The sequence below is a fragment of the Amia ocellicauda genome, chromosome 13, assembly GCF_036373705.1.
Source record: "Amia ocellicauda isolate fAmiCal2 chromosome 13, fAmiCal2.hap1, whole genome shotgun sequence".
NCBI lineage: Eukaryota > Metazoa > Chordata > Actinopteri > Amiiformes > Amiidae > Amia > Amia ocellicauda.
Window position 1 is genome coordinate 9,928,524 of NC_089862.1, and position 27,335 is coordinate 9,955,858.

The 27,335-nt window shown below is 47.2% G+C and overlaps 3 protein-coding genes across 4 annotated transcripts; 1 reads left to right on the forward strand and 2 right to left on the reverse strand.

Annotated features, from left to right (window-relative positions):
- Nucleotides 1-3,018: 3,018 nt before the first annotated feature.
- gba2 (glucosidase, beta (bile acid) 2) lies at nucleotides 3,019-17,738 on the reverse strand. Its single transcript, XM_066719869.1, has 17 exons — nucleotides 16,778-17,738; nucleotides 13,466-13,557; nucleotides 12,593-12,708; nucleotides 10,434-10,652; nucleotides 9,916-10,155; nucleotides 8,935-9,037; nucleotides 8,641-8,794; nucleotides 8,413-8,538; nucleotides 8,068-8,252; nucleotides 7,871-7,975; nucleotides 7,636-7,743; nucleotides 7,393-7,544; nucleotides 7,118-7,224; nucleotides 6,702-6,844; nucleotides 6,396-6,511; nucleotides 4,432-4,623; nucleotides 3,019-4,326 (listed from the first exon to the last, which is right to left on the reverse strand). The coding sequence occupies exons 1-17, from the start codon at nucleotides 16,966-16,968 to the stop codon at nucleotides 3,898-3,900; spliced, it is 2,778 nt and encodes a 925-aa protein (XP_066575966.1). The 5' UTR covers nucleotides 16,969-17,738; the 3' UTR covers nucleotides 3,019-3,897.
- Nucleotides 17,739-18,346: 608 nt separating this feature from the next.
- On the forward strand, nucleotides 18,347-23,888 carry rgp1 (GP1 homolog, RAB6A GEF complex partner 1). Of its 2 annotated transcripts, none has more exons than XM_066719871.1 (9): nucleotides 18,347-18,735; nucleotides 19,728-19,843; nucleotides 20,008-20,141; nucleotides 20,269-20,352; nucleotides 20,727-20,876; nucleotides 20,996-21,142; nucleotides 21,242-21,369; nucleotides 21,781-21,958; nucleotides 22,319-23,888. In XM_066719871.1, exons 2-9 carry the CDS (start codon nucleotides 19,728-19,730, stop codon nucleotides 22,540-22,542), a joined length of 1,161 nt encoding a protein of 386 aa, XP_066575968.1. In that variant the 5' UTR covers nucleotides 18,347-18,735; the 3' UTR covers nucleotides 22,543-23,888. The 2 variants fall into 2 exon arrangements, with proteins under 2 accessions (XP_066575968.1, XP_066575967.1); XM_066719870.1 differs by having other exon boundaries at nucleotides 18,348-18,718.
- A 393-nt stretch (nucleotides 23,889-24,281) lies between these two features.
- msmp1 (microseminoprotein, prostate associated 1) lies at nucleotides 24,282-26,752 on the reverse strand. Its single transcript, XM_066719872.1, has 3 exons — nucleotides 26,630-26,752; nucleotides 24,980-25,088; nucleotides 24,282-24,839 (listed from the first exon to the last, which is right to left on the reverse strand). Exons 1-3 carry the CDS (start codon nucleotides 26,730-26,732, stop codon nucleotides 24,674-24,676), a joined length of 378 nt encoding a protein of 125 aa, XP_066575969.1. The 5' UTR covers nucleotides 26,733-26,752; the 3' UTR covers nucleotides 24,282-24,673.
- Nucleotides 26,753-27,335: the final 583 nt, after the last annotated feature.

Genomic DNA, 27,335 nt, shown 5'->3' on the forward strand with positions numbered 1-27,335 from the left:
CTGTAATTTTGCCTCACTAAATCCAAAACCAACCTGTGGTGGCATTTCTTCGTCTAAGTAAATCTTATGTCCAAAGGCGAGACTTAGAAACTGCTCCTGCTTTCCTTTGGCTTTTTTGTTTGATTATTTTTAACAACATCTTTCCAAACATTTTAAAAGGCAGGAAAGACACTCTGGTCACGCAGTAGGCTGCACCAACGCCTTACAAGAGTTTCTCCCAGTGTTTGCAAAGCCGATCTGCACAACATTACAGTAATCATGAGTCGAGTGTGATGGCTGTAACTCGGTACCTGTGATGACGCACAGAAAGGTGATCTCCTGACCTGTTAGTTAACCTGGAGGTTCATTGCTATTTTCCCTTGTGCTGAATTAATTCACACCAGTTCTTGCAGTTGTATATATTCCCCCCTTTCCCCAAACTATTTCTGTATTAGTAATTATATCATTTGTTTTATGAAGCAGCTGGTTCCATAATATACATTTTAACAGGATGCATAAATTCTGTACCTTATGGAAATCATAACAGATACAGATTCAAACTATGGTCCTTCACCCCCCAAATAGAGTCTGCACGTTCAGACTGGGAGCTCACTCCGTTCTCTGGGTGTGGAGGGTGATGATGCATCTCTGGTTTCATGAAACACAAACTCTTTACTCTGCAAAATAGACTGGATCTGGGCAGCTGGGCAGCATGAGTTTATGAAGCGTAACAGCTGGTATGGATTGCTGAATGCCTAGGAATAAGCAATGAGCCACTTTTCAGCACATCACGTTGAGTGGCTGTATTCCCCACACTGCTGGAGCAAAATTCACTCCTTAAACACATCAGGGGAACCAGGTCAGGTGAAGAACGCAATGTTCACTGTTACCATGACAGTATTTTTAGGTTTTCTTCATGTTTGCAAGCTTTTAAGGGGGTGCATTTGGGATGTGTCCCACTCTCACCTGTTTTTAAGAACTGCTGGTGGATGTATATATAATATATATATATATATATATATACACTCACCTAAAGGATTATTAGGAACACCATACTAATACTGTGTTTGACCCCCTTTCGCCTTCAGAACTGCCTTAATTCTACGTGGCATTGATTCAACAAGGTGCTGAAAGCATTCTTAAGAAATGTTGGCCCATATTGATAGGATAGCATCTTGCAGTTGATGGAGATTTGTGGGATGCACATCCAGGGCACGAAGCTCCCGTTCCACCACATCCCAAAGATGCTCAATTGGGTTGAGATCTGGTGACTGTGGGGGCCAGTTTAGTACAGTGAACTCATTGTCATGTTCAAGAAACCAATTTGAAATGATTCGACCTTTGTGACATGGTGCATTATCCTGCTGGAAGTAGCCATCAGAGGATGGGTACATGGTGGTCATAAAGGGATGGACATGGTCAGAAACAATGCTCAGGTAGGCCGTGGCATTTAAACGATGCCCAATTGGCACTAAGGGGCCTAAAGTGTGCCAGGAAAACATCCCCCACACCATTACACCACCACCACCAGCCTGCACAGTGGTAACAAGGCATGATGGATCCATGTTCTCATTCTGTTTACGCCAAATTCTGACCATCTGAATGTCTCAACAGAAATCGAGACTCATCAGACCAGGCAACATTTTTCCAGTCTTCAACTGTCCAATTTTGGTGAGCTTGTGCAAATTGTAGCCTCTTTTTCCCATTTGTAGTGGAGATGAGTGGTACCGGGGGGGTCTTCTGCTGTTGTAGCCCATCCGCCTCAAGGTTGTACGTGTTGTGGCTTCACAAATGCTTTGCTGCATACCTCGGTTGTAACGAGTGGTTATTACAGTCAAAGTTGCTCTTCTATCAGCTTGAATCAGTCGGCCCATTCTCCTCTGACCTCTAGCATCAACAAGGCATTTTCGCCCACAGGACTGCCGCATACTGGATGTTTTTCCCTTTTCACACCATTCTTTGTAAACCCTAGAAATGGTTGTGCGTGAAAATCCCAGTAACTGAGCAGATTGTGAAATACTCAGAGCGGCCCGTCTGGCACCAACAACCATGCCACGCTCAAAATTGCTTAAATCACCTTTCTTTCCCATTCAGACATTCAGTTTGGAGTTCAGGAGATTGTCTAGACCAGGACCACACCCCTAAATGCATTGAAGCAACTGCCATGTGATTGGTTGGTTAGATAATTGCATTAATGAGAAATTGAACAAGTGTTCCTAATAATCCTTTAGGTGAGTGTATATATATAGATATAATCACATCTCCTTTTTGAGGAAGCGGACTGCTACCACACTAGAAGTGAAAGGAAGCCCACTTCCACATGCCCATAAAATGGTTAAAAGCTTTGGATCTAGACTGTGACGGTCACAGATCCTCCTTACAGTAATAATTGCAGAAGTGGAGGTCAATTAGGAGTTGCTCAGGGACAGCCCTTCTATTGTCAGTCTCCAGGGCCCCTCTATTCTGACCTTCTGTTTGCCAGCGAATGGAAACTTTTCATAATGACACCCTTTCAAGAAAACCAAAGCAACCAGATTAGCGCCAGTAATAGATGAAGCATTTCCCATAATGATGGATAAACACTAAAAACTGCCACAGAGCCCCAAAAGGCTCAGTAATTACAGGAGGCAGACATATTATACAACTTCTTCTGAATGGAAATAACCCCCTACCTCCTTACTACCAGGAAGATGGGAGTTCATTTCCTGGGAAAATTACCAGCTCCAAGTATTATATCACACATAATTGTTAGAACAGTGCTTATTGTTTATGTTAGCAATGTGTTCATATCATTAAATGTTTGTCAAGTTGTAGATTATAGCCGAGAGGCTGCACAAAACCGTGAATCAATTAGAGGCTTTTTCTTTTAAAATCCCCCCCTTTGTGTATCTGACTTGAATGAAGAGAGACGAAAAACTGGAAAAGGTCCGGATTACAGTGACGGGAAGGACTGTGCTCACTGGATTCACCGTAGTGAGCGAACAATAGGGTGACTGCACCCTCTTGTGGAAACTGCAGAGAAGGCAAAGACATCTAACACTTGATTCACTGATTTATTTCACTTGTCATGAAAGGTTTTGTATTGATGACCCAGAATAGGGGTACTGTCTTCCTACCCACACAGCAGGTTACAGAATTATTAAAATCAAAATGCACACACAGAGACACATACACAAAAAAAAAAATCATCCGTAACTTCAAGCACTCCACAATACACGCCGGACAACACTAAAGGAAGCTGTCCAGGAATTTCAATGCTCAATTTACAGGATAAAACAATCTATTCAAACTCATTCCAGTCTCTGTGCAGATACGGGTTCCTGATTGTTATTCTGGCTGTGCTGTCCACAGGAGTCGTTTCTCTGCGAGTCGGTGTGGTTGCACCAGTGATTGTGAATGAATGAACTCCTTCTGCAGACATAGCAGGCCAGCAGTGTCCGACTGTGATAGGGACTCATGCATAGAGAGCTCAAACACAAGCATAGGGACTGCACAGAGCCAGGGAAGAGAGCCAAACACGAGAAAAGGGGAGTAAATACTCATATTGCATGTCAGTCTCAGATTGCATCTGTCTGGGGTAGCAGTACTTCACGCCTGTAGCACCTTTAAATTGGAATTGACAGGGTGAGAGAGTGCAGATTGAGTACGGTAGACCAATGCGAATATAGAGGGGGTTGCAGAAGCAGGGAGAAAGACAAAGGACACCGAAGAGGTAGGCTGAGAAAGGGCAGAAAGATGGAGCGAGGCAGGGAAAGGAGAGATCCAGAACTGGAAAAGCCAAGAGACAGGCTTGTGAAGGAGCAGGAGGTTATGGGAAGATGGGGACAGGACAGGAGAGGTAGCTCATAACAGGCTCTGTACAGGTGTCCGGTTAGGTTGTGAGAAGAAGGACTATGGTTGCATGGGTGCATTTCCAGTTCACTGTGCAGAGGTGCAGCTGTCCCCCTCTTTGCTGGACACTAGATCCTGGTCACTAGACTGGACAGAAGAGTTAGGGGGTACGGCATCTGTGTGGGGGACACCGTTTCGAGTCTCTGGCTCAGTCTCTTTTGGTGGGACAGTGTTGGAGTCAGTCCCTGTGTTCAGTCTGGTCTCTACAGTCTCCGTGCTGGAAACCGTGTGCGTGGACTGTGGGACAGTCTCCGCGGCCTCCGATCCCTCGGGCTGGGCCGCCCTGCGCTCCAGTGCCAGCTGCATGGCCCAGATACTGAGCGGGCGCATGTAGGCGAGCGAGCGGAAGATGCCCCTCTCGCAGTAGGCCTCGGGGGTTTGGAACGCCATGCCGAGTCGCTCCCACACGGTGCGGTAACACCCCTCCGCTGCCCGCATACCCTCCTCCACCATCCCCTGGCAAAGAGACGGGACGCTTGTTAAATAATGACCCTAAAGCTTAGAGAGATCTCGCACCATACAGATGCTGAGATCAGTCGGTAGAGCACGCTGGTCCCTCACCTCATGGATCATAGTGGCAGCCAGGCCGTACACCACTCCGACCCACACCTCGTCCGACTGAACACTGGAGCAGTCCGGCACACCCTCCGGCCGCATCCCATTCACAGCGCCCATCTTTCCCCCAGCAAACTGCATCACATTCAGATCAAACACTGTGCGGAGGGCCTGCCGCACCTTCTCTGTCGGGAATGCCTGGGAGAGACAAAAAAAAAAAAAAAAAAAAAACACAGAACTTAGCAACCACCACCATCATCATCATCATCATCATCATCATCATCATCATCATAACAGCCACATGTTACTGAAATCTGAGCACAGAACCAAGACAGAGGGAGAGAAAGTAGGGTGAATGGTTTCTTGGTTATTTGGCTCTGTATTAACATGTATGTAGCGGGTGGGACCAGCAATTAGCACCTGTAGATAAAATAACTGGGGCTTAACAAGTGCACCTGTAATTAATATTATCTAGCTAGTTTAGACAAGATCAAAGTCACTTGTCTTGCTGCAGCCTGCACGCTTCCCTTTCATTTCAGTACGAAGTGTTCTGGGGACTAGAGGCACGATACAGTGGGGGGAAAAAAGTATTTGATCCCCTGCTGATATTTTGTACGTTTGCCCACTGACAAAGACATGATCAGTCTATCATTTTAATGGTAGGTGTATTTTAACAGTGAGAGACAGAATAAAACAAACAAATCCAGAAAAACACATTTCAAAAAAGTTATAAATTGATTTGCATGTTAATGAGGGAAATAAGTATTTGAACCCCTATCAATCGGCACTCTCTTAAAGGGAGTGCTCCTAATCTCAGCTCGTTACCTGTATAAAAGACACCTGGGAGCCAGAAATCTTGCCCATTGATAGGGGTTCAAATACTTATTTCCCTCATTAACATGCAAATCAATTTATAACTTTTTTGAAATGCGTTTTTCTGGATTTTTTTGTTTTATTCTGTCTCTCACTGTTAAAATACACCTACCATTAAAATTATAGACTGATCATGTCTTTGTCAGTGGGCAAACGTACAAAATCAGCAGGGGATCAAATACTTTTTCCCCTCACTGTACCTGCAATAATCGGGTAAACCGGTTTAAGGTTTACTTCCTCCCTTCTTGATGTGAACTTATTCTTAGGGATACATTTTTGTATTACTTTTAACAGGCCATACAGAGTAATTTAGAATTATGGTATACCATGCCTTGCTTTAAGGAAATGTGGCTGATAATGGTTGAATTCATTTTTTTTTTTTTTTTTAACCATTTATTTAGTTTTTGGACCGGTTCGCTTCAATGTTTCTTTACAGATTGCCTGTTTTGCGACATGTCTAAACAGCCACAGGGATAGTTTAAACATTGTATTATCATTGTATTAGTGCATTGACTATTTCTTTGTCAGTGCCAAAATCCATTCCACCTACTGGAACCCAGCGGTACTGCAACTAGTAGAGTTGGATGTAATGCCAACTGTCATTGTGTTGAAAGAGAACTGCTTTAATAAACTTTTGTACATTTCTTTATACCTGCCTACTTGGTTTTCATTTACTTGAAAGGGGCTCATGTGGGAAACTTGCAGATATTGAGGATATGCATTAGTGCTGGGCGGTATACCGGTTCATACCGAATACCGGTGTTTATTTTTGTTATGATATGAATTTTTAATATACCGCAATACCGGTGTATGTCGCTTAAACAACGTTCGGAGCGCAGTGTGGCGCAACACTGTTTGAGAGGGGTCCCTTTTCACTGTTGCACTGTGGTGAGGGCACAGGCTGTATGTGTTACTAAACATGACGGCGAAGATGGAGAGGATAGACACTGAAAGTTCCAAAACTGAAGCTGAACTGAAAGAATTGGAGAAAGTAGCCCCTGGAACAAAGACAGGGGGAGGTAGAAGGCCCTAGTCATTCACTTCCCTATTTCTGACAGAGGAATGAGAGACAAGCCAGCAGGGAGATGCACACTGACCTGGAAGTCCCCTTCACCCAGTCCAGACGCCCGGAGGAACCACTGCCCAGCACACTGGTCCGACATAATGCTGTTGGAAAAAGGTCGGCCGCTGCTGTCGTAGTTGTAATACTGACCTGCAGCGAGAAGGACAGAGAGTCAGTACAGACCTGCAGAGGCGTTCCTGAATGATGAACCCAATCACCCTCCAATCAAATCACTCTTCCCACCCCTGCAACCAACTCCATCACCACCCAACCAACCAACCAACCCCTGAAACAAAACCAGCCCATTTACGCAGTAATCAAACGCCTGTCCTTCTCTCACCATTCCACAGCAGCTTGTCGAAGGCAGCACTGCCCCTCTCCAGCAGGTCTCTGTAGCGCTGATAGACCGACTCACAGTCCAGCAGCCTGGCCATCTTGCACATCACACACACCGCCGCTATCCACAGGCCCCCACAGTACGCACTGAGAGAGGAGGAGAGAAATGGGGCGGGTTCATTCGCTACAGCCCACCGCACTATAGACTTGGACAACGATAAGCCACTCAAGTTATGTGTAATGTTCTTATTGGTTGCTGAAGCTCATGACTTAGAGGCTGCACAGTCTGGAAACTGCGGTAGTTGTTACAAACATGGACAGGAAGGAAATCTAGGAAATTAATTAACGTACAGGGAAGCGGATGATAGTTACTCCTGCTTTACCCACCCTAAAGAACCCCCACCCCCGCCTTCCCCTCACCTGGCTCCACTGACAACCCAGCCGTCGTAGGTCTGGTCAGCGTAGCCAGAGTTTTCGATGAGGCCGTCACCGTCTTTGTCGAACTTCAGTTCAGACTCCATCACAGCCTGTAGCAAACCATTCAGCAATCAGTAACCAGTCTGATGTCCCCTTTTATCTCCTAATACTGGGAATGACATGGAGGACTTCGAAGAGAGACCCCAAGTTCCACCCTTCCAAGAAATTATCCCCAAAACAGGCTCTCTATCATTATTTGTCAACTGTGTGGGACTGACTTGACAGATGGGCCACATGTCGTGGAGGTACTGCCGATCTGCGGTGAGGTAGAAGTCTCTGTACACGTGCAGCACGAACTTCAGGTTGAGGTCCTTCCAGTCGGCGGTGTCGTGAATCAGGTAGGCGTTGACTCTCTGCCACGGCTCGTCGTCTGAGGGGCCCCACAAACACATTGCACAGTGAGAGAGTGACCGGATACAGAAACTGGAGCAATTGACGTGGATGACGGCAATTGATCTGACCTGGGTCTCCAATGTCGTGTGGTACGACGTTCCTGGTCTTGGCTGGGGAGACGAGACCGCTCATCAAGTGCAGCCTCTGAGTGCAGTCCTCCCTCACCACACAGCCAGCTGAACGGAGAGAGAGAGAGACTGTGGGTTAGATACTGCCTGCAGCTGGATCTAGACCAACTGTGCTGCAGAAGACCATATGGGCTGTTAAGGGGATGTTGACGTTTGGACTTCAGTACAGACTCACCCATGTCGTACTGCAGACTGAGGGCCAGCTTAGGCCACAGCATGATGAGGGCAAAGGAGGCATAGAAGTGAACGTCATAGGTGTTGTACATCCGGTACTCCTGACCTGAAACATGACAAGATACACACTACAGCACACTGCGTATACATAAGCAAAAATCGACAGGGAGCGGCAGACAGGCAGAGCTTCGGCCTCACCTTCCAAGTAGGCGAAGCGGCCGTATTCTTTGAGGATGGGCGGCTGTGCTGGCAGCCCCCCCTGCTCACTGTGGAGCCCCCCAGTGATGTCGCAGTCTGGGGGCAGCTCCACCCACACCGTGCCCCCATCTGCCAGGAAATACAGCTCATTGAACAGAGCGGATTTATACCAGCCAGGCAGGGCCCTGGGGAGAGGCAAAGCAGAGGGAGAATCACAGATCAGATGAGCAAAGGCCGGATGTCCGAGTCGGCGGGAGGGCTCGGTGCCACTGGTTGTGTGGTGAATGTATAGTAATTCAGTCCAGGCCAATTTAAAACAGTCCTGTCGACCCCAGCTTGCGGTACCTGTCCTGTAGGATGGGTCTCTGCCAGTCTTTGATGCGTCTCTCCCAGTCCCGGTACTGCGTGAGAGCATGTACACTGAGCGCCTGCCCTGCGTCTCCCCTGCTACCAAAAAAACGCGTGTACCTCCTGGAACACACAACACAGGGTTACCAAACAGACAGTGTAAATGTATGCAACACCACACACTCACTCTGGGTACCAATCAAGCACTGCAGCACAGGACTGTACCTGAGATGCTCTTTTTCCCCAGAGCCGAAGGTCATCTTGGGCATGTCCCAGGCAAGACTGAACTCCAGAGTGTTTTGTCCCATTGCAGCCACTGTACACCGAGCCGCTAGGGCTGCTCCCACATTCTCTCCTTTCTGAGTTGGGGGACTAGGGCCTTAAGAGAGAGGGAGTAATGGACAAATCCAGTTATCTAGGAGTCCCTACACTCAGGAATCAGTCTGACTGGCAATTGTTTAAAAGTTGACAACAAACAGCCATGGAAGAGAGTCATGATTCAGATGAGAGGAACAGCACCTGTGGGGGAATCCAGTCGCCCATCTGTGATGAGGTCGTCCCACAGCCCACGGCATGTTCCCCGAGGACTGAAAGCTGTCTGGTGACTGATGTCTCTGCCAGGCTGAGGACAGAACACAGGCAGCTAGCTGAATGAACCACATGCAGTCATTTGTGAAGCCCTTTTGCCCTGTACTGTAAATATGGAGAGGTTTGTTAATATACCTTGGCTACTGTTGGTTTGGTCAGTGTTTTCATGTACAGTGCAAGGCAAAGTATAAACAAAGAATTATGTGGCACAGTGCTGGGCAGGGCCCAAACTGGCCTGCCTGAATGGCACTACATCCCCCAGAAACCTTGGGGGCTGACTCAGTCTGGGGAAACACCTGACTTGCAGGACTTCCCTGATTGGCCTGGCTCCCACTTTAAAACCTGGAAGCTGCCATGGCTTTGTTTGTGGAGTGTTGAGAATTGGAGTGAAAGAGGAGAACTGCGACAGAAAGATAACCTGTGCCTGGTTACTATTGCTTTTGGACTTTGACTCTTCTTTTGGATACTGATGTGGACTGACTGCTGTCTGGTTTTCAGTTTCAGTAGGCTCAGAGAAGAGGCAGGGTTTTGTTTGGTTTTCTTTTGTTTTCCCTCACTTCTGGACTATAAATAAATGGTCACCGTTACACCACACCCCTTGTCTATATCCGTTTCCCCAGACTACGCCTATTACAAAAGCCTAGCATTGTACCGACCTCCCAATTGTGTTAAATTATTAAAAGCCTGATGAAAGTCCTGGTACAGAAACATTACTAAACTGCACTGATACATTCACCAAACATGTATTGGTGTTGCCTGCTCAACTTTAATATGTTTGAGCAGATATATGACTGGGAAGAGGCAGCTAATTTGGCTTTTTGTTTCATTTTAAAGTAGGGACAACAAAAGCATGTAAGACTAGTGTCATTACAACAGAATATGCATGTGTCGCTGTGGGCAGTGTTTTCCTACCTGTTCCCGTGCTGCGATGGCCAGGGTGTAGGGGTTGATGGCAGTACAGTGGTGCAGCAGGACCCCAGACACCGCCTCGCCATCCTTCTCCAGACGGAATGGCTCGTTCCAGTGGCCACCCTTCTTGTCATCCTTGTGGCCGGACCCATTGATCATGGTGAACATAATGGAGACATCCAGGGCAAAGTCATTCCTGTTCTCAATTTCCCACACCAAGACTGCTGCTGGGAGACTACAGTCCTGAGGGATGGGGAGTGAGAGAAAGAGAGGGGCAAAAGGACAGGACAGAGAAAGCGTGAGGAACAGAGAAGAGAGGGTGAGGTACAATGAAGGAGACATTCAGGAGCAAGTGATTTAATTCAGATGTAAAGGAATACACAATACGATAAATGCATTGTAATTACAGTTCTGCACTAATGTTTTAATGGCTTTGGCAAACCCAGAGAACTTTCATCCTGCCAATAAAGCACTTCTGATATTGACTGAATGGAGAGGGAGAGAGACACACAGAGACTGACCTCATAGTCATGTGGTATGACCGGGGACACCTGGCGACAGGTGAGCGTGACATTCTGTCCCGGCAGGTCGTAGACCGTCCAGGCGCGGGGGTACAGGGCGTGATAGAAGGCGTAGCTGCCACAGTATCCCCAATTCCAGCCCTGCAGCGTGGGGGGGCGCTCCACTGACAGCACTTGCTGGTACACGGTCTGACCCCCCCGACGCAGACAGACTGTAAACTGAGAGAGAGAGATGGGAGGGGAGTCAGTCACTCAGTTATGTTGAAGCCCAGTAATGTCTGAGCATGCTCAACCCTGAAACCCCAGATTTAGGAAAGTAATTGGATTTAGGATTGGTGGGCTGCACAGCACACACACTGTGACAAAGATTCTCAGAACCAGCTGCAACATACCACAGGTTTAAATCTTAATATTACTAATTATTTGGTTAAAATTATAATTTAGGTTTCCAAAGTCTTGATTCTATTACATATTAGTGGTGATGTTTTTTAAATGGTTTCATACCACCTCCATTTTAGGCTTTCATTGTTAGGCATATACACCTGCACAGAGACTGCTAAGGTACAGCATTAACATCCACACTGATAGCATATAAAGATGTTTAAGCAGGAGGACAATTATATGAACATGTTGTGTAACATTTTTACGTCACGTTTCTCTATGACTCAACTTTGTGAAATACTGTCAGTTTAACAACAGAAAAAACATATACACCACACCACTTCAGTCTTAAAGGGGAACTGTCCCAGACGGTTCCTAAAATGATAGTTTTATGCATCTTTACATGTTGCTACAGAGTATAATTTTGGTCTATGGCACTTAATTCTATCACATAAGCAACTTCTAACATTTTAACATTAAAACTCTCCAAGTATTAGCAAATATCAAAAGTATCTTGTTTAATAGCATCTTGTATTGGGGAAACACAGTGGAAATTTTACAAAAGCACCGGATCGAGTTATTGTCAAGTAAACCAGGTGCTACTACTGTATAGTAATTATAGTTTCAGTAGACAACCTGTGGTTTGTGGGGTCCGAGACTGAGAAAAGCAGTGAAGACAGTTATACTTTTCTCCTTTCCAACAGCAGAGATTAATGTGAAGTGAATATTGTTTGTGCAAGTAAACAATTCTGTTTTCTTGTAGTGATGATTAAGCTTCTTACATCCAAGCAAAGGTAAAGAGAGAGAAAAGGCAGACGCTTCAGAAGTGATATCGGTATGGCTGTCATTAATTTTATACCCATCTGTAACATAAAAGTATTGTGACATGATAGGCCACAACAATTTCCTTATTTTACAGAGTAATGAAACAAGAGGCAGTTCTTTGGTGGCTCTGGAGAGACTCAGATGAGGGGAAACAAATATTCTCAGTTGGCACATCCCAGTGCCGTTGTAACCGACAGCAACTGAATCATTTATAGAAAACATGCCTGTTGAAAGACTTGGGCACGGTTTTGATGTTTGGCACATAGTATAGTGTAGTGTGTTTATGTAAATGTAAAATATTTTGTATATTTAACTTGGAATATGTTATGATGATTTTTCTCTTATGAGGAACTGGAAAAGATATGGAAGAGCTGATCTGCAGATCATCATATAGGCAATTAAAACTGTAGGGAAAAACTGGTTGATCACAAATACTGGCCAGCACATACCCCACTAAAATGCCATTATGGCTAAATGGTGTGGTATAATGATTCACACAAACAACATGCATACTCACCACAGGATCACTACAAAGAGGACACAGTACAATCACACTAGTTCCCCTACAAACTTTGAAATTAGCTTAGCTAACTAGTTATGTGTCAAAATACTTTCGACATATTGTGGTCTTAATTGGAAAAGTCAGCAGTGAGCTTACAAGGAGCTCTTTGTGGGTTTCTTTCAGGTTCAAACCTCAATTAAAAAACTATTTTAATAGTATCTCAATGCCATACACTCAGGCAGACACACCTTGACTCCTGACACAAACAGACACACACAGCAATATGGTACCCTCTCTCCGATCACAGCTGTTAAAATATTGATGAGAGCAGATTAATAATTAAAGATCTCCCATCCCCCAGCTTCCCAGATCACCATCTTCGCTCACAGAAGAGTCTGGTCAAATTAAACACACACGACATGCATAGAAAAGCACTACTCTATACCCCTACCTGGTTGGCAATGACAGTTTTGTAGTGGTACATTCCAGGGTTAAGCTGCCATCTGCAGAACTCCCCCCGCCAGCCCCGTGTGATAGTACCTCCTCCAAACCCACCCATAGGAACACCTGAAATACACAGCAAGTCACATCAGGATCAAATTAGAAAAAATGCAGTCCTTTGTGTGAGAACAGTACATTTGTGACAACAAATACTGACAGATACATTCATTTCTGTGCTTTCAGTTTTTAAGACGCTTGGATCCAACCGTAGAAGTGGGATATCCTGTCCAGAAACCTGCATTTCACATAACTAAAACAGTCCTTGACCTTGTCTTTGTTTGCTCTGATAAACTAGTAGATACATTCACGTTTTCCAAAACATCACTTTTGTTTTGCTCTACTGGTATTTGAAAAATGTTAGCCACGATGCAGTTTATTCAGGATCGCACTGCTTGTGCCCAGACTAAATCTTAGAGGTAGTCATGTGACTCAATGTCTTGCTACATGGTTCAGCTACAATGGCTCACTCATACCTGGAGGGGGTGGGGGGGTGGATATTGGCTTATTCCCGGTAATACCCTTAACTCAGCTGATGCTGGCTATGTCCCAAAGACCAACTGTGCATTGTGTAAGTCCAAGATTTCTCCTCTTTATACACAGTTCTTAAGAAGAGCCCTGCCACAATACATTTTGACTTGAGTCAGCGATTGTTCACATCTACAGGATTTGAGCTTTAGGATGTCTACCAACTAAACTGAAGGTTGAATTGTGCAGTATGGGAATACTATGTGTAGTACAGTGTTTGTGAGGGTATTACAGAATGTGCTTTAGGTTGAAAAGGCTCTGGGTCATTGTCCAGTGCATGCATTGTGTATGTGCATACCGTATATCTGTCTGAGGGGCAAGGCGTGGAACATGTCTATGAAGGGAGCCTTCTTCTCCACTCGAGTCTTCCTGTACCACCACTTCAGATACCTGCACAGACAGAGACCGAACACAATCAACACTCATTCAAACTGTGATCAGAAGCTACTTTTAGAATGGTTCCCCCTGAATACAGAATCAGTAGTTTATTGTGTAAATTAATATCCATTTCTAACAACCAAGATGTCTCTAAAGTCTGAACAGGACCATACTATTGAAATTACACTTTGAACGGTTGCCATTGATTTTCTAATGGCAACTAATGGTGGTTCATGAAGAGTCTAATTTTACTGAACACTGCATTTAGCAAAAATGACCAAATAATTGATTTAAGTCAGTGTTTCCACCCTTTGGTTCTAAACTGAAATTAACCTTATTGATCTAATTTTCCTCTTTTGGTAATGGGTAATGGGTTTACATTACATGTTCAGTGTATTTCTTGTGGATTGTCAGGGATCAATATTGTGGCCCCTGTAATTCAGCACTGGGTGGAATTCTAACTAATGATGTCATTCACTTCAACTGTTATACAGATGACGAGCAAACCTCTCTATCCTTCAAAAGAAATTCAACCGATCCTAACATTTCATGCGTTTGTCATTGAAACCATTTACCAAAATAATGTTCTTAAAATTAAAACTGATAAAATAAAGCTCAATTGTTATTATCTTTAAGACGGGCATTCAAATTCTGCTGTTAAATCCTAAGGCTCGGAACCCCTGTTGGCCAAGCTCTGTGTTCTGCTAAAGCTGACCCATCCATCCTTGTAGAGCTTTACGGTGTAATCATTTTTTAAACATTTCGTTAAATTTAACGCTTCAATTAACCTAAATAATTAAGAGCCAAATTGGAACAAATCCCAGAGACACAGGGTCCTGAGGAGCAGACCTGAGAAATCCTACAGTAGACAAACATCAGTTTGCATACACACGGGTTGCTGTAAAGCAACAGGTCATGGTGGGAGTATCTGTGCTCTGGGACCCACAGTGCATAGACAGCCTGGCACAGAATATGCCACTACAGCCCCCTCTCTCCATGTTCATTCAAAGTGCAGCATCAGGAACTGCTGTCGCCGGCATTACACAAGAATGTAGTCAGCAAGTCAGCAGTAGTGCCTGGCCCCACTGGAAACACACTGAGCTGCAGTGACCAGCAGAAAGAAACAGAGTTGCAGGTTTTGGCCATGACTTTACTTCAGGGAATTACTATAAATTAAAAATGTAAGTCATCCAGAGGTGCCTTAGTTAATAACTACATTCGCCATTAGAAGGAAAAAGAAATCGGTTACCTAAATAGTCAATACTGCAACAGCGCACAGCTGCCTACAGTGCAGTTATCAAGGATCTGCTCTGAAGAGTAAACAAGCCTTGTTTGTTTGTGGCTAGCACTTCACTTCAAGGGGGAGGCAAATGCACCACATGAACAGCAATACTGCTCCTCTCAGAGATCAGAGCGTACAAACATTATAGCTGAATATTTCGAGTGAGAAAAAGAGCACACATAGTGGGTCACCAATCTCCAGAGCACAGTGGGGGGACACTGCTATCCATATAGGCAAAAAAAATCTGATGGATTTCCCGTTTCCACTTTTTTATATAGTGTGAAGCAAAGGATCAGGCTATAGGGGTTGAAGTTAGCTGCCAGATTTGCGTTTCATTTCAGTTCCATCATCCACATTAGGTTACCTGTCACAGCAGCCAAATACATAATTTCTTGCTCTGAAAAAGATGGCGCTCAGTCACACTGATCCTCCGGACTGACACAGGTGACGTATGAAAACAGGTCTATGCTTTCTGTAAAATTCTTCCAAAACAAGTATCAATGTTAGTGGTCTAATACAAATGTCCAATTGTCACATTCAGTCACTTTTCAATTCCTTAGGTGTAGCTGTAATGCTGCCCACATGCTGTATGCAGAACTGCAATGGTCTACCTATTTCACCGTGTCACTTAGAGAACTCATAAAATGTCTTCTGGATGAAAGTGTCAAAAATGTTTGAAGGGTTTACAGCCCTTGACAGACAAGTGTTAACCTAACCTCTCCCTCTTCTTTTTCCAGTACAATAGTAAGAACAACAGAAACCTGTATGTTGTGGTTAACTGACACTGAAACATTCATAACATTTCCTGACATTTTCACCTCTTGTAACAACTTAATTGCCTGTTTATTGTATTTCGTATTCAGCTTATGGAGTCAGTGCTCATATGTAAGCACTTCCAACGAACGGCTCCTAGTCAATCATAAACCTGCACACTTCCATAGTTACATTTTGCACAGAGAAGCATTCATGGTGCTCTTTATAGTCTACATTTCATTGTTGCTACCTCAAAATAAGTATGCTAAAACAAACTTCCCAGCTTAGCAACCCCCAATGCCTGCAAAGGGGGAGTGATAACAGTACATATTAATTGTTGAGCTTAAATATTGGTGTGGATGTGAGCTCATTTGTATTCTATTACACAACAAAATCAGCAAAATCAAGTTTATCAAGGGTGAAGCTTGAATGAAGTTGACATGAATGTTCAGTTGAATAATAATAAAAAATGCTCATCATCTTTAATTTGAGAACCATTATGGACGTCTTTGTTCAGAAGAAAAGCAGCACAATCACTCACAGCAAATATCTACCTGCTATGGACGACTGTACAGCATTTATTCGTAGTCGGACATCGATCACACACTTTTACAACTTGCGGACTTTGGACTGAGGAAGGGTGCGGAGAAGGCTGTGCCTGCAATGAGGCACTGAGCAAACCCCCTGGGACCCTCCCCTCAGCTGTTCACACTGGGCTCCGGGTTGGTAACCATAAGAGGGGCTCTGCACCAAGAGGATCCACATAGCAACACCAATGTTTGGGGCTGCTTTTGTTGTTTTTCTCACCTGTCTTGCTGCACTAGTTCCATGATGATACTGACACAAGTCCCCTCTGTGTCTTACTCAATACATTAGCTCCACTTTGCAGCAAGTACACGTAATTGATAGTATGCAGCAACTACGTGTGTGTGTACATAAATGAGCTTTATTAATGACTAATTGGTTACTATGCTCATCTTCACTGCTGATAAAGAGAATGGTGGTCCATGATTTGACAGTCAGAGACATTGATAGGGAGGGAGGGAGGGAGAGGAAAATAATAAAAGAGGAAAAATAGCAGGACAGATGTTGACGTACTGCCACGTACCCATGGCATACAAAAGTGTATTTCTCTTTGGAAATGCTCAGTCCTTCAACTTAACTAAGAGCAAGCACAGGACACTGGAGGATGCTCACCTGACTCCCAGCCCCACATGCTCCACCATGTTGGCCAGCGACACGTCCCGAGCCTGGAAGGGCTTCCTCTTCTCCTTGAACTCGTGTGCCAGGCAGATCCGCCAGCCCTCCTCCGGCACCCCCTTCCCCGGGGCCGCCGACAGGTACCTGCTCATCAGCGCCGCCGTGGAGTCCTCGTCCCCCGCCTCCATAGCTGCTTCCCTGGCTGGACGCTGCTGCAAAACGCCCGCTGCGACGAACTAACTCGGCGATACAGCTGCCCGTCCCCCAAACCACCGCTGGAAGTCAACGACTCGTCTGACGTGGCGATCGTGTGACGCTATCCGGGCCACCGTCACTGACACCCGGCGATCTGAGCCCCCGGCGCCGTGCAGAGCGCCGAGTCCAATAGAAAAGTGTCACTAAACCGCTGCCCTTCAACTCCTTCCACCGCGCTACACTGGGCACCAGAGAGCACCTGCACCCAGCACTGGTCCGACCTGCGCTACCTGTGTCCCGACTGGCTGTGCAGGCTGAGATCAGCCCGCCCGCTCCGCTCAGCGGCACACCTGGGACCCAGCCCTGCAGCGCTGAACGCTCACTGAAGCGGCAAATGCAAGCACGACCGCAGCACACGGCCCGCAGGCACTGGACGACCACCTCCGTGCGCGGACCTGCTGCATCAGCGCGGCACCCGTCAGCCACGGAGCGGCTACTTGCATCCCCCGCGGTCGCTGTTTTTAAAAGCCCCGACCTTCAGTTGCAGCCGGAGTCGCTCGGCCGCGGTGTTGCAGGGCCGAGTCCCCGGCTCCACACGCACAGGCGCACGTCTGCTTCTATGAATGCCACCGAAGTGGTGTTATTGTTCCCGTCCCTCTGCTGTGTGAGGCCCTCGGGGTGTGCGCCGGGTCTCTCCAGGCCAGCGGTGCGTCTGCGGCGGAGTCACAGTCAGAGTCGGTCCCGCTGCTCTGAGCGCTGGCCGTGCGGATCCCCGTCTCCGAGGTACCGGCGCCACTTTGCGGCAGAGCACCGCACGCCCATAGCATCCGCCATCTCCCGCCGGGGCCGGGGGTGGCGTGGCGTGGGGTGGACGGGACGCAGATGGACAGCACGGTGCACCGGTTCACAGCCACACACTGTGCGCAGGAGCCGGGGTTTACTGAGTGAAATAAAATGTTCGGGCGACTTAAAAAGTCCGCTACTTCAGTTACCAGTTCATTATGGACGGCCACACACCCCTACAACGCATGAAGTAGACTCGCCCGTTCAACCCGGTCGGGCGCAATTTAGCACGGCAGAAGAGATGCCTACTCTTTCGCTAATTTAGTAATTGAAGATGCGGATAAGAATATTTTTTACTTCCACTCTAATCCTAAATATTGATAACGCATATTTTCTGACTGAGCATAACGTCGTACTAACGATCTTTGTGCGTCCAATCTAAAACCTCTTCCCCCCACTACCGCCAGCGACTTGTTGCAACCCGCAGCACTTTACGTCAGAGATGCCACGGAGCAACTGCTGGTGTCCGACTAGAATATTGACATGGGTTGCGCTGTATGTACGTCTGGGAGAGAAACAAACTAGGCCCTACTAGTAATGTAGGCATTAAGTTGGTTTCTCTATCTGAGACGATGTATCCGCCTGTGGGATCTGTGCTGGGTCTGTGTGGGGGTGATTACTGATTTGCAAAGCGCATATTTTGCAGATCTGCGGTGGTATACATTACAAAACAGCGAGCCCACTTTCCATACACAGCCCGAGGCCCGCGGGCACTCCGGGAAAGCGAGTGGTCGCGCAGCAGAGAGGAGGCACTGTTGTTGTGCAGCGCTGTTACGCGCACAGTAGCGCCTCTGGCTCGGTCCCGGGCAGCAGGATGACGCCGGGCTGGCAGGAGACGCACTAGATCGGAACCAGAACCGAGCCCAACATCGTGGAAGCGACGAGAAGCCGAACCCAGAGGTGAAGCGGGAGGAGGGGTTTGTAACCGACTCGGATACACAGGCACTGCAATGTAATATAAGCGTGAGAGGGAAATGATCCGGGCGCGTAGTTGAACTCGTCTGCCCGCTTGCTAGTGCCGGCAGCGCAGCGCTCTCTGGTCCCGGGGAGATCTGGGACATGGCGGTCAAAGTCCCGGTCTTCTCACCGGTGAACCTGGGCAACAATGCATAATTGATGGCTGCCGTGGCCGACCGGCTCTCCTGTGCTCGGTGTGCCGGGGCAGCTGTGCGCACACTTGCTCTGCGCAGCTGGAGAGTGAGCAGCAAGGGGGGCTGCAGTGCGCTCACTGAGGGGGCGAGTCAGTGTTTCAAGGAAAAATAAACAAGGCAGACATTATAACTATTGCACTATGTATATCCTAGCCAATTAAGGAATATGCTTTATTCAAATTGCTTTCTAATGCAAAGACTTATTCACCAGTTCGTTGTTACTAACTAATGTCTAAAATTAAGTTACATTGTCGTTTCTACAGGCTGTAATTGTCTTGATTCAGTCTTTTTCCAAATAGATGACTATATCATATGTTTTGTGTAGTCAGGGGCATGTCCTGTACCACATTGGCAAAGATGTCAGGGCAAGCATAAACATGTGATCCAAAATGATGTAGAGTAATTCAGAGTAAGTGCAGTTGCAGCTGACATGTCATTTATTTTTTGGGAAGTTGATGTTGGAAAATGCTAAATCGCAGGGAAAGAACGACTTTTCGATGTGCTTGTGTGTTACAGATGCATGTGTCAGAGTCTAAAGGAAATGTTCGTGCACACCACAGAGCTTGTTGTTCTCCCTTTTTGATCTAATTGTAGTACTCTTTACCAAAACAATATTCAAATAGTTATTTTTAAATCATATTTAAAAAAGGGGAACCTTTCTATTGTAGGGAGCTTAAGGGCTATTCAAATTTTCTTTTGTGTCCTTCATGTTGATGGAAGGGGTGTTCGAGGTGTGAGTGTCGCTGTGCGTTTTGCAGATGATCGAGGTGGTGGCCACTCTGTCTCGGGGGCCTGTGTTCCTGGCTGGAGAGGTGCTCGAGTGTGTGATCACCTTCACGAACCCCCTGTCCCACCTCTCCACCTCCGCCAGCAGGTAACCACACTCTCATGTACTGAACTGTGAAAGGAACTGCAGTTGGATTCGTTTTTCTTTGATTGCTTAATGTTGATCAACATCAGCTTTCAGGGAATTTATTCTTGGTCTCTCCCACCATCTCTTCCTCATTGAATCCCTCTTCCGTCTCTCCTGTCTCCCAGTGAGATGCTGGCATGGGCCAGTGCGCAGATCCACTGCCAGTTCCATGCCAGTGAGAGCCGGGTAGCACTGCCCAGCCAGGGGGCAAAGCAGGACGTGCAGGCCGAGAGCAACACGGTACTCATCCCCAGCAGAGGTGAGAGAGGGATGCCACCCTGTGTGCAATAACACATTAAGGGCATGTTCATTTTGCTGTATACACACACTAAATGCAAGTCCCACACTGTTGAAGGTTTTTGACCTCCGCTAACTCTGTCCCTCAGGTGAGCGTGGACAATGTATGTTGGACACCCCCCCCAAAATCTTGTTCTGTGACCTGCGGCTGGACCCTGGGGAGTCCAAATCCTGTGAGTCTGTCTGTCCGCCTGTCTGTCTGCCTTCTCCCTTCTACTTCTATCTCAATCTGGCAGATTCTCAAACTGCTTTTTCTTCCGTGTCCGTCTGCGTGTCAAAAGCCAAAGCTTAAACACCTTCAAAAATATGTTTTTTCTCCCTGAGATCATTGAAATAATATATCTTTTTGATTGTTTTTGCAGACGAAAACATGCATGCATGAAATAATGATTTTCATATGCGACGTATTTAGCCGATTTCCTGAAAATGTCAGTCTGTCTGCCACTGACTTCATTTTTCCTCTGTTCTGTCTCTCTGTCTCTCTCTCTCTCATTCTCTCTTTCCTTCTCGAACTCTCTTCCCTCACCTTTACTATACTCTTTCTCAGACTCATACTGTGAGACGGTGCCAGTAGACGGCCCCCCCACATTCAGAGGCCAGTCGGTGAAGTACGTCTACAAACTGACGATTGGCTGCCAGCGTGTCAACTCCCCCATCAAACTCCTACGGGTGCCCTTCAGAGTGATGGTGCTCCACGGTCAGTCTGCGTCTGCGTCTGCGTCTACTTCTGGCATTCTGATTGGCCGAATGTTGAGGAAGTGTTGCCTTTCTATAGAGTGTATCTGTAATTTGTCTCTCTTCTCTCTCCCTCCCCAGGTATCCCCGAGCGTCCCTTCCCCCAGGATGAGGCCGTGGCCCCCTCGAACCCTTTCCTGGAGGAAGAGGAAGGAGGGCGGCGAGACTCGCGCCTGCTGGAGAAAGCCATGGACCTTCTCATGATCAACACCTCGCGCCGGAGTCCCAGTGAGTATTTCTCCCCAGATCTGACTGCCCGGATTCGAGACTCGCTGCCTCTTTAGCTCTGTCTCTGAGAGTGTGTACTTTCTGCCCTGTGCCACACAGACCTGTTCAACATCACCAACGCCAGGGGGAAAGTGGGCAAGTTCTGTATCTTCAAGATCATGTACCGCCTGGGCGAGGACATCATCGGCACCTTCACCTTCTCGGAGGGGGATATCCCCTGCCTGCAGGTCGGTCTGGCCAGCTCCCTGTCTGTCCTCGTGTCTCTCCTTCCACCCCCTGGTTGCCCGCGTCATCTGCCTGTTACGCGTGTCTGTCAGAGTTGCTTTACACATTGCTAGATCGTTCAGATTGGATTCGTTTGAAGGAGGTGATGAAAGGGAGTGTGTGTTATATTTCATCATTCCAGCAGTCAAGGGAAAAGGACGATTCTAGTTCAAACCTGTTTTGCATTTAATTAGGACCAATATATATCACCTAAAAACATAAGGCCACTTTTTCCAACCCCCCCCCCAGTTGCTGATTAATCCTTACCAATTCCTCCAACTGTTCTGCTCCATTAATCACCTGAGTCAGTGTTTCTCTTACCCCCTCGCAGAAAGCACACTGAGAATAACTGTGTGTGTGTGTGTGTGTTTCAGTACTCGGTGAGCCTCCAGAGCGAGGAGGAGGTGACCCAGCAGCACCAGCGGCGGCCCGGCCAGCCCGTGAACGTGACCGGCCACGCCCGGCACCAGGAGGCCTGCCTGCACACGGCTGCCAGCCACTTCTCCCTGCCCGTGCCGCTCAACGCGACGCCCGGCTTCAGTACGGACATCGGTGGGTCCCTCGCCGCCTCGTGGCCCTCTCCCCATCTCTCTCGCACTTTCACTTCCACTCTCTGTCACGCACAGACAGCCACTTCTGTTTTTCTCCCCTACTGCCCCACAGGACAAACAGTGTCAGTGAGTTTCTCTCTCTCTCTCCCGTACGTTCTGTTTCTCTCTCGTTGTCTGTGGGGTGGCTGTTGAGAATTTACCATTCTCTCTGTGTCTCTCTCTCTCTCTCTCCACCTCTCCCTTTCTCCTCAATGCTTCTGTTTTGGATGCAGAGAAGTGTATTATTCTATCTTCTTATTTTTCGGTTGTATTCATCTCTCTCTCTCACACTCATTCTGTCCCTCTGTCCCTTCCCTGGCAGTGTCTCTGCGGTGGCGCCTGCACTTCGAGTTTGTGACGGCCCGCGAGCCCGTGGAGCCGGCCACGGTCTTGCAGAACGAGTCTGAGGTCACCGTGTGGACGGGGGCAGAGCATGTGGACGTTGACACCTTCAGCTGGGACTTACCCATCAAGATTCTGCCCACAAATCCCGCTCTGGCTTCCTATGTGTCTCAGTTCTCGGGGACCAATAGCATCCACATCTGAGCGGACTGAACCACTTCAGGGGAGAGGGCCACCTGGCCTGGACTCGGCCGTCTTCTCGTGAGAGACAGGGAGAGTGGGGCTGTCTTCTCTGGTACAGACTCTCTACTCCTGCCCGAGCCTCGGTTGCTTCTTAATTAACCTTCAAACTGGGCAAACTAAAAGCGTGGTTTTAATTCAGGAGTGTTGATCCGTCTCTGATCTGAAGACACCTGTCAAGCCGGCAGGACTGCATTCTTCAAGGACAAGAAGGGGAGTGAGGGCTGGTGATACAGGGTGATCTACTGATAGAGACAAGGCAACGTGTGCCGGCGCCCTGACGCCTGCCCTACCTCCCAGGGACTGAACCACCCACATTTCTCTCGTACCGCAGTTCTGCTGCTTTTAAAGACAAAAAAAAGCTTTGTTTCCTTGTCATATTTCTTAATTCTCTTTATCTGCAGGGTTTTTGTTTGTTTGTTTTTGTATTTATTTCTGTGTGTCTATGAGCTCTGGATCAGAACTTCTGAAACAAAGTTATGCAGGCGCCCAGACAGGCCCCTGGTACTCCTCTCCCAAGATCAGTTGGCGGTGACCTGTGCCGAACTCGGGTCACCTTCCCGAGGAAACGGAGCGTTCCGTTTCTCCGGGAGCTGTTCACTGTGTGAAGAGGCTGACGCCACGGCAAACGGTGCTGTTTTTAACTACAAGCACAAGTATTCAGAGTAATGTAAATGCACAGATTATATCTCTTAAAACTATACAACCGATCAAAAGTATTTAAATTGTAATCCTTTTTACTGCTTCAGTGATGCACTCAATGATAATAGACACCACCGTTGTTTTCCATATTGGACATGTCTAATCAGTGGTTTCTGTCCACTGCCAATTATTTTGGGAGAGTTGTACCTACAATTGTTTTCTAGTGGCCGCACATCAGGTGGACAAGGTAAACCCACTCCTACAGTACAGAGTACAGAGTGCTGTGAGATCCTTTGGAATAAAAAGCAGTATATGCAAGGTATTATTATTATTATCATTATTAATATTATTGGTTAATTCTGTATGATGTGTTGGTTTCCTGAGGGGAAGCCCAAGTGTGTGTGTTTAACCCCTCAGTGGTCGGCGGCCTCAGTTGAGGTCCCCCGCTGTGCTGTGACTGCAGTGTTAATGGCAGGGCCCTGTGCCGACTGCCCTATACCTCCCAGGCTCCAGCACTGACCTCTGCATGCTGGAATGGACTGTGTGTCCAGTGTGTGCTGTGCTGGACTGGCTGCCTGCTATCTGCCCCAGACTGGGTGCTATTGCATTGAGAGTATATGTTTTCCAAATCTCATGTCTATCATGTTTAATAAAATGTTTCAATCTCACATGGAGGAATGTGTGTGTGTGTGTGTGTGTGTGTGTGTGTGTGTCTTTCCGTGCATCAGTGTGTCAGATGTTATGTAAAGGTGAGGAATTGCCGATATTGAGTGTGGCGGTTTTGTCTTGAATCTGCTGTGCTGGTGTAGCCGGACTCTGTAGCTAATGGACAGTGCCAGGACTGTGTGTTTGGACTGGCGCAGAGGCAGCAATAGTCGGTCACGGGCACTTCCTCGGTGGAGTCCCGCCAAACATAACGGAAAAGCTTTCCCACACCACTTAAACTCCCAGTGGTGTTAATAGCAGCCTCTTATGACCATCTGCTCCAGCCCAACTGCACTGCTGTGGTAGCCTGCCCTGTTGTGTGATGATGTCCATTATCAAAAGAACAATTCCAGATCTTTATTCATCAGATTTTATTTCTTCAAAATGTCATATTGAGATAACAGAAAGATGCATGTGCTTGGAGTAGAATACAATTATACAAATACACCGGCTTACATGACTGTATAGTTCAGTCTAATATAATATGTTACTCAGCAAAATTATAACCGACACTGTGCAAGAATATTGGTATGCTTGTAGTCTGGACATCGTCAATCTGAAATAAAAGGAACTGGCGTCGTCCCTAGACAGTCTGCACTGCAGGACTGTCACGACGGAGTCTGCGATTACTGAATCGAGCGTGTTATGAAAGACATGCAGTTGAGTGGAATGCAGAAGTCAAGGCTGCATACCACTGATAAAGGGAAACGGACAGAGTAGCAGAGAGGAATAGAGGGAATGGTGGAGGCTAGCCCCCCAGCCCATTGTACAGCGTCCCTTGGTTGGGGCTCCATTCGCCCCCTCCGGGCAGGCAGGGCAGGCGTGGGTCGGCGCTCTGGACCACAGTCACCTGGCAGCTCCCTGGCTCCACACGCACCTCACACCAAGCGGGGAAGTCCACTGGCCGCTGGACACTGCACACACACGGGGAGAGATGGAGGAGGGATTTGAATAGCACAGAATACTTTATGCTCATCGCACCATAATGTTGATGTACTACCTATGTCCTGAGCGTATCAAACGTATGTTCTATGCCTGCCGCAGTCACACTCACATATCGCAGCAGCCCACCCCGACAGGGTGCAGGCAGGTGCACAGGAGACACCCTCTGTCTGTCCACGACTCGCCGAGAGAGTACTGCCGGCCCTCGTGCTCACACAGCGCTGAGGGAGAGATGGAGGGAGATCGGTCCTGTATGTTAACACAGCTCTGAGTGAAAGAGAGCGACTCTATGCATTAGCACAGCACAGAGAGGGAGAGACCAAGACTCGACATTCATCTAGCACTGAGCTATGAATACTCTCTATCTAGATTTAGTTGCTGCATTTTCCCCAAGAGGGCAGTGTAACACAGTCTCTGGTGTGTGTGCTGTGAGTGTGATATAGTAACAGCTTCTCAGATATTGTATTATTGCTCACACTATGAGCCTCAGCAGGGTGCTGTTTGTACATTTTCGCTTAAATCTCTGCTCTTTTACCTGTTGCCCATGTTCATCTGAGGGACAAAATAATTTACTCAATTTGATGACAATACACTGTGCTAAAATTATCAAAATAACACCCACACTAAATCATATTCCATAACATTCAGTACAGGTTTTGCAGAATGTGTGCATTCAAATCTAAATTTCTACAATATAGAGATATCAGCTTATCAATTTATTAGGCAGCAGATTGGAAAATATTTTATATATATAAATATAACCAAAATAAATGCAGTAATTCAATTAGTCATGAAATACAGGAAATAACCCTTTATTGGTACTGCGTTTATATTTGCATCGTTACCATGGCTCCCAAAAGATGATCCCACGCTTGTGAGTGGAAATGTTGCCTACCAGTGGAAGCAGTAAATGACTTCCTTCAGAAATCCTATGTACTGCTGTCTTTTTCCTTATTACTCAGTCAATCAGAAATGTTCAGCTTGCGGCTAACTTAATTATGGGTGATGACTGGCACTAGTAAACTTTCCCTGCACCTTGAAGCGGTGACTTACTCTCTCTTTGTGCAGGACAGCTCAAGGGTTAGGCAGTCCTGCTCATTCACTGTGTTAGACATGATGACTCAATGGACTAAACGGTCTCTCACATCACCAAGGAATTGATTGAGCCCAGAGCCCAGAGCCCACAGAGGAGAAGGAAGGGTACTAGTGCCACACAGTATTTCACACAGCAACATAAGGGCACGGCACAGAGCAGGCAGCTATCTGTCATCCATCAACCCATCACTGGAGATAATGCCAGAGGAGATACAAAACCTGCTCTGGCCGCAGCTGTAGCACACAGGGACCAGGGAGAGCAGTGCGCGGGGAGAACAGGCCCTCAGCCCCAGTAGCTCCCACACATCCTGTTCCCCCGTGACCTCCACACAGTATCTGACTGCATCGTGAAGGTCCATGGCCAAACTATGATAAGCTTCAACAGTTCTCTCCCCATCTTTCTCTCTTTCTCTCTGATTTTTCAATCTATATTGGGCGCGTTGTACTAATATTCAATTCTATGAATCAGCTAATAAAGTGCTGGATTTGGACAACTCTTGTATATTAGGTTTATTGGTAATATAATAGCACAATGTAACTGAGCCAAAGGGTGCTCTCTCATTCTCTCTCTCTCTCTCTCTCTCTCTCTCTCTCTCTCTGTGAATTATCCCCCTCCCTCAGTCTCATTGTCTTTCCTCCACCTCTTCCCTCCCTGTTATTCACTCACCTTTGGAGTTGTAGTAGCAGTGTGTGGGGGCAGCCAGGCTGCCAGTCCACAGTACAGCACAGAGGAGGAGTGGAAAGGTTGGGTGTCCTGAAAGAGCATCCATCTCTCTCGCCGCAGTGTGTGTCTTTCTCCCTCGCTACCCCAGCCTGAACTTTATACCCTTGCATTTTTATGAGCCAGGACGCCCCCCGTGAGGAAGGAGGCGGGGGGTGTTGTGCCTTGGCACCGCACTCCTACACTGGAACATCATTACCCGCTCCGACTGGCATGACCTCTACAATAACAACACCACCTCAGTGGGATGGAGAGAGGGAGCAGGGAGGGCAAGGAGGAGGGGAGGAGGACAGAGGAAGACAGGGGGGGCTGAAGCGAGGGAAAATAGGTAGTTATCAGGTATTTGAGAAAGAGAAAGTGAGAGAAGGGAAAGGAAAGTCTTACCTTTAATTAACATCTCTTCAGCCTTCAGACTCTCCACATCCACATCCACACACACGCACACACACACTGTTTATCTGTGGGTGACTCACATACTCCCCTCCACTGACAGGCTGTTTCCACACAGTGATCTCATGTTGCTCCGGATGATCTCAGCTCCGCCCTGGGGGGGGGGGATACTGGAGGGGGAGATTGGGGTGGCTGACAGCCCCTCTCCACACAGACACCCCTGAATGGAGTAAGCGTAGCCATGGACACCACCTGCCCCTGC

Coding starts and splice junctions, on each gene's coding strand:
- gba2 (XM_066719869.1), bottom strand. CDS start 16,968: ATGGAGGCGGGGGACGAGGACTCCACGGCGGCGCTGATGAGCAGGTAC. Junction 10,156..10,433: donor TCATACCACATGACTATGAG/GTCAGTCTCTGT, acceptor CCCATCCCTCAG/GACTGTAGTCTCCCAGCAGC. Junction 7,545..7,635: donor ACACGACATTGGAGACCCAG/GTCAGATCAATT, acceptor GGGGCCCCTCAG/ACGACGAGCCGTGGCAGAGA.
- msmp1 (XM_066719872.1), bottom strand. CDS start 26,732: ATGGATGCTCTTTCAGGACACCCAACCTTTCCACTCCTCCTCTGTGCT. Junction 25,089..26,629: donor CTGCTACTACAACTCCAAAG/GTGAGTGAATAA, acceptor TCTCTCCCTCAG/CGCTGTGTGAGCACGAGGGC. Junction 24,840..24,979: donor GGGGTGGGCTGCTGCGATAT/GTGAGTGTGACT, acceptor GTGTGTGTGCAG/TGTCCAGCGGCCAGTGGACT.
- rgp1 (XM_066719871.1), top strand. CDS start 19,728: ATGATCGAGGTGGTGGCCACTCTGTCTCGGGGGCCTGTGTTCCTGGCT. Junction 20,353..20,726: donor CCCTGGGGAGTCCAAATCCT/GTGAGTCTGTCT, acceptor ACTCTTTCTCAG/ACTCATACTGTGAGACGGTG. Junction 21,143..21,241: donor CACCTCGCGCCGGAGTCCCA/GTGAGTATTTCT, acceptor TGTGCCACACAG/ACCTGTTCAACATCACCAAC.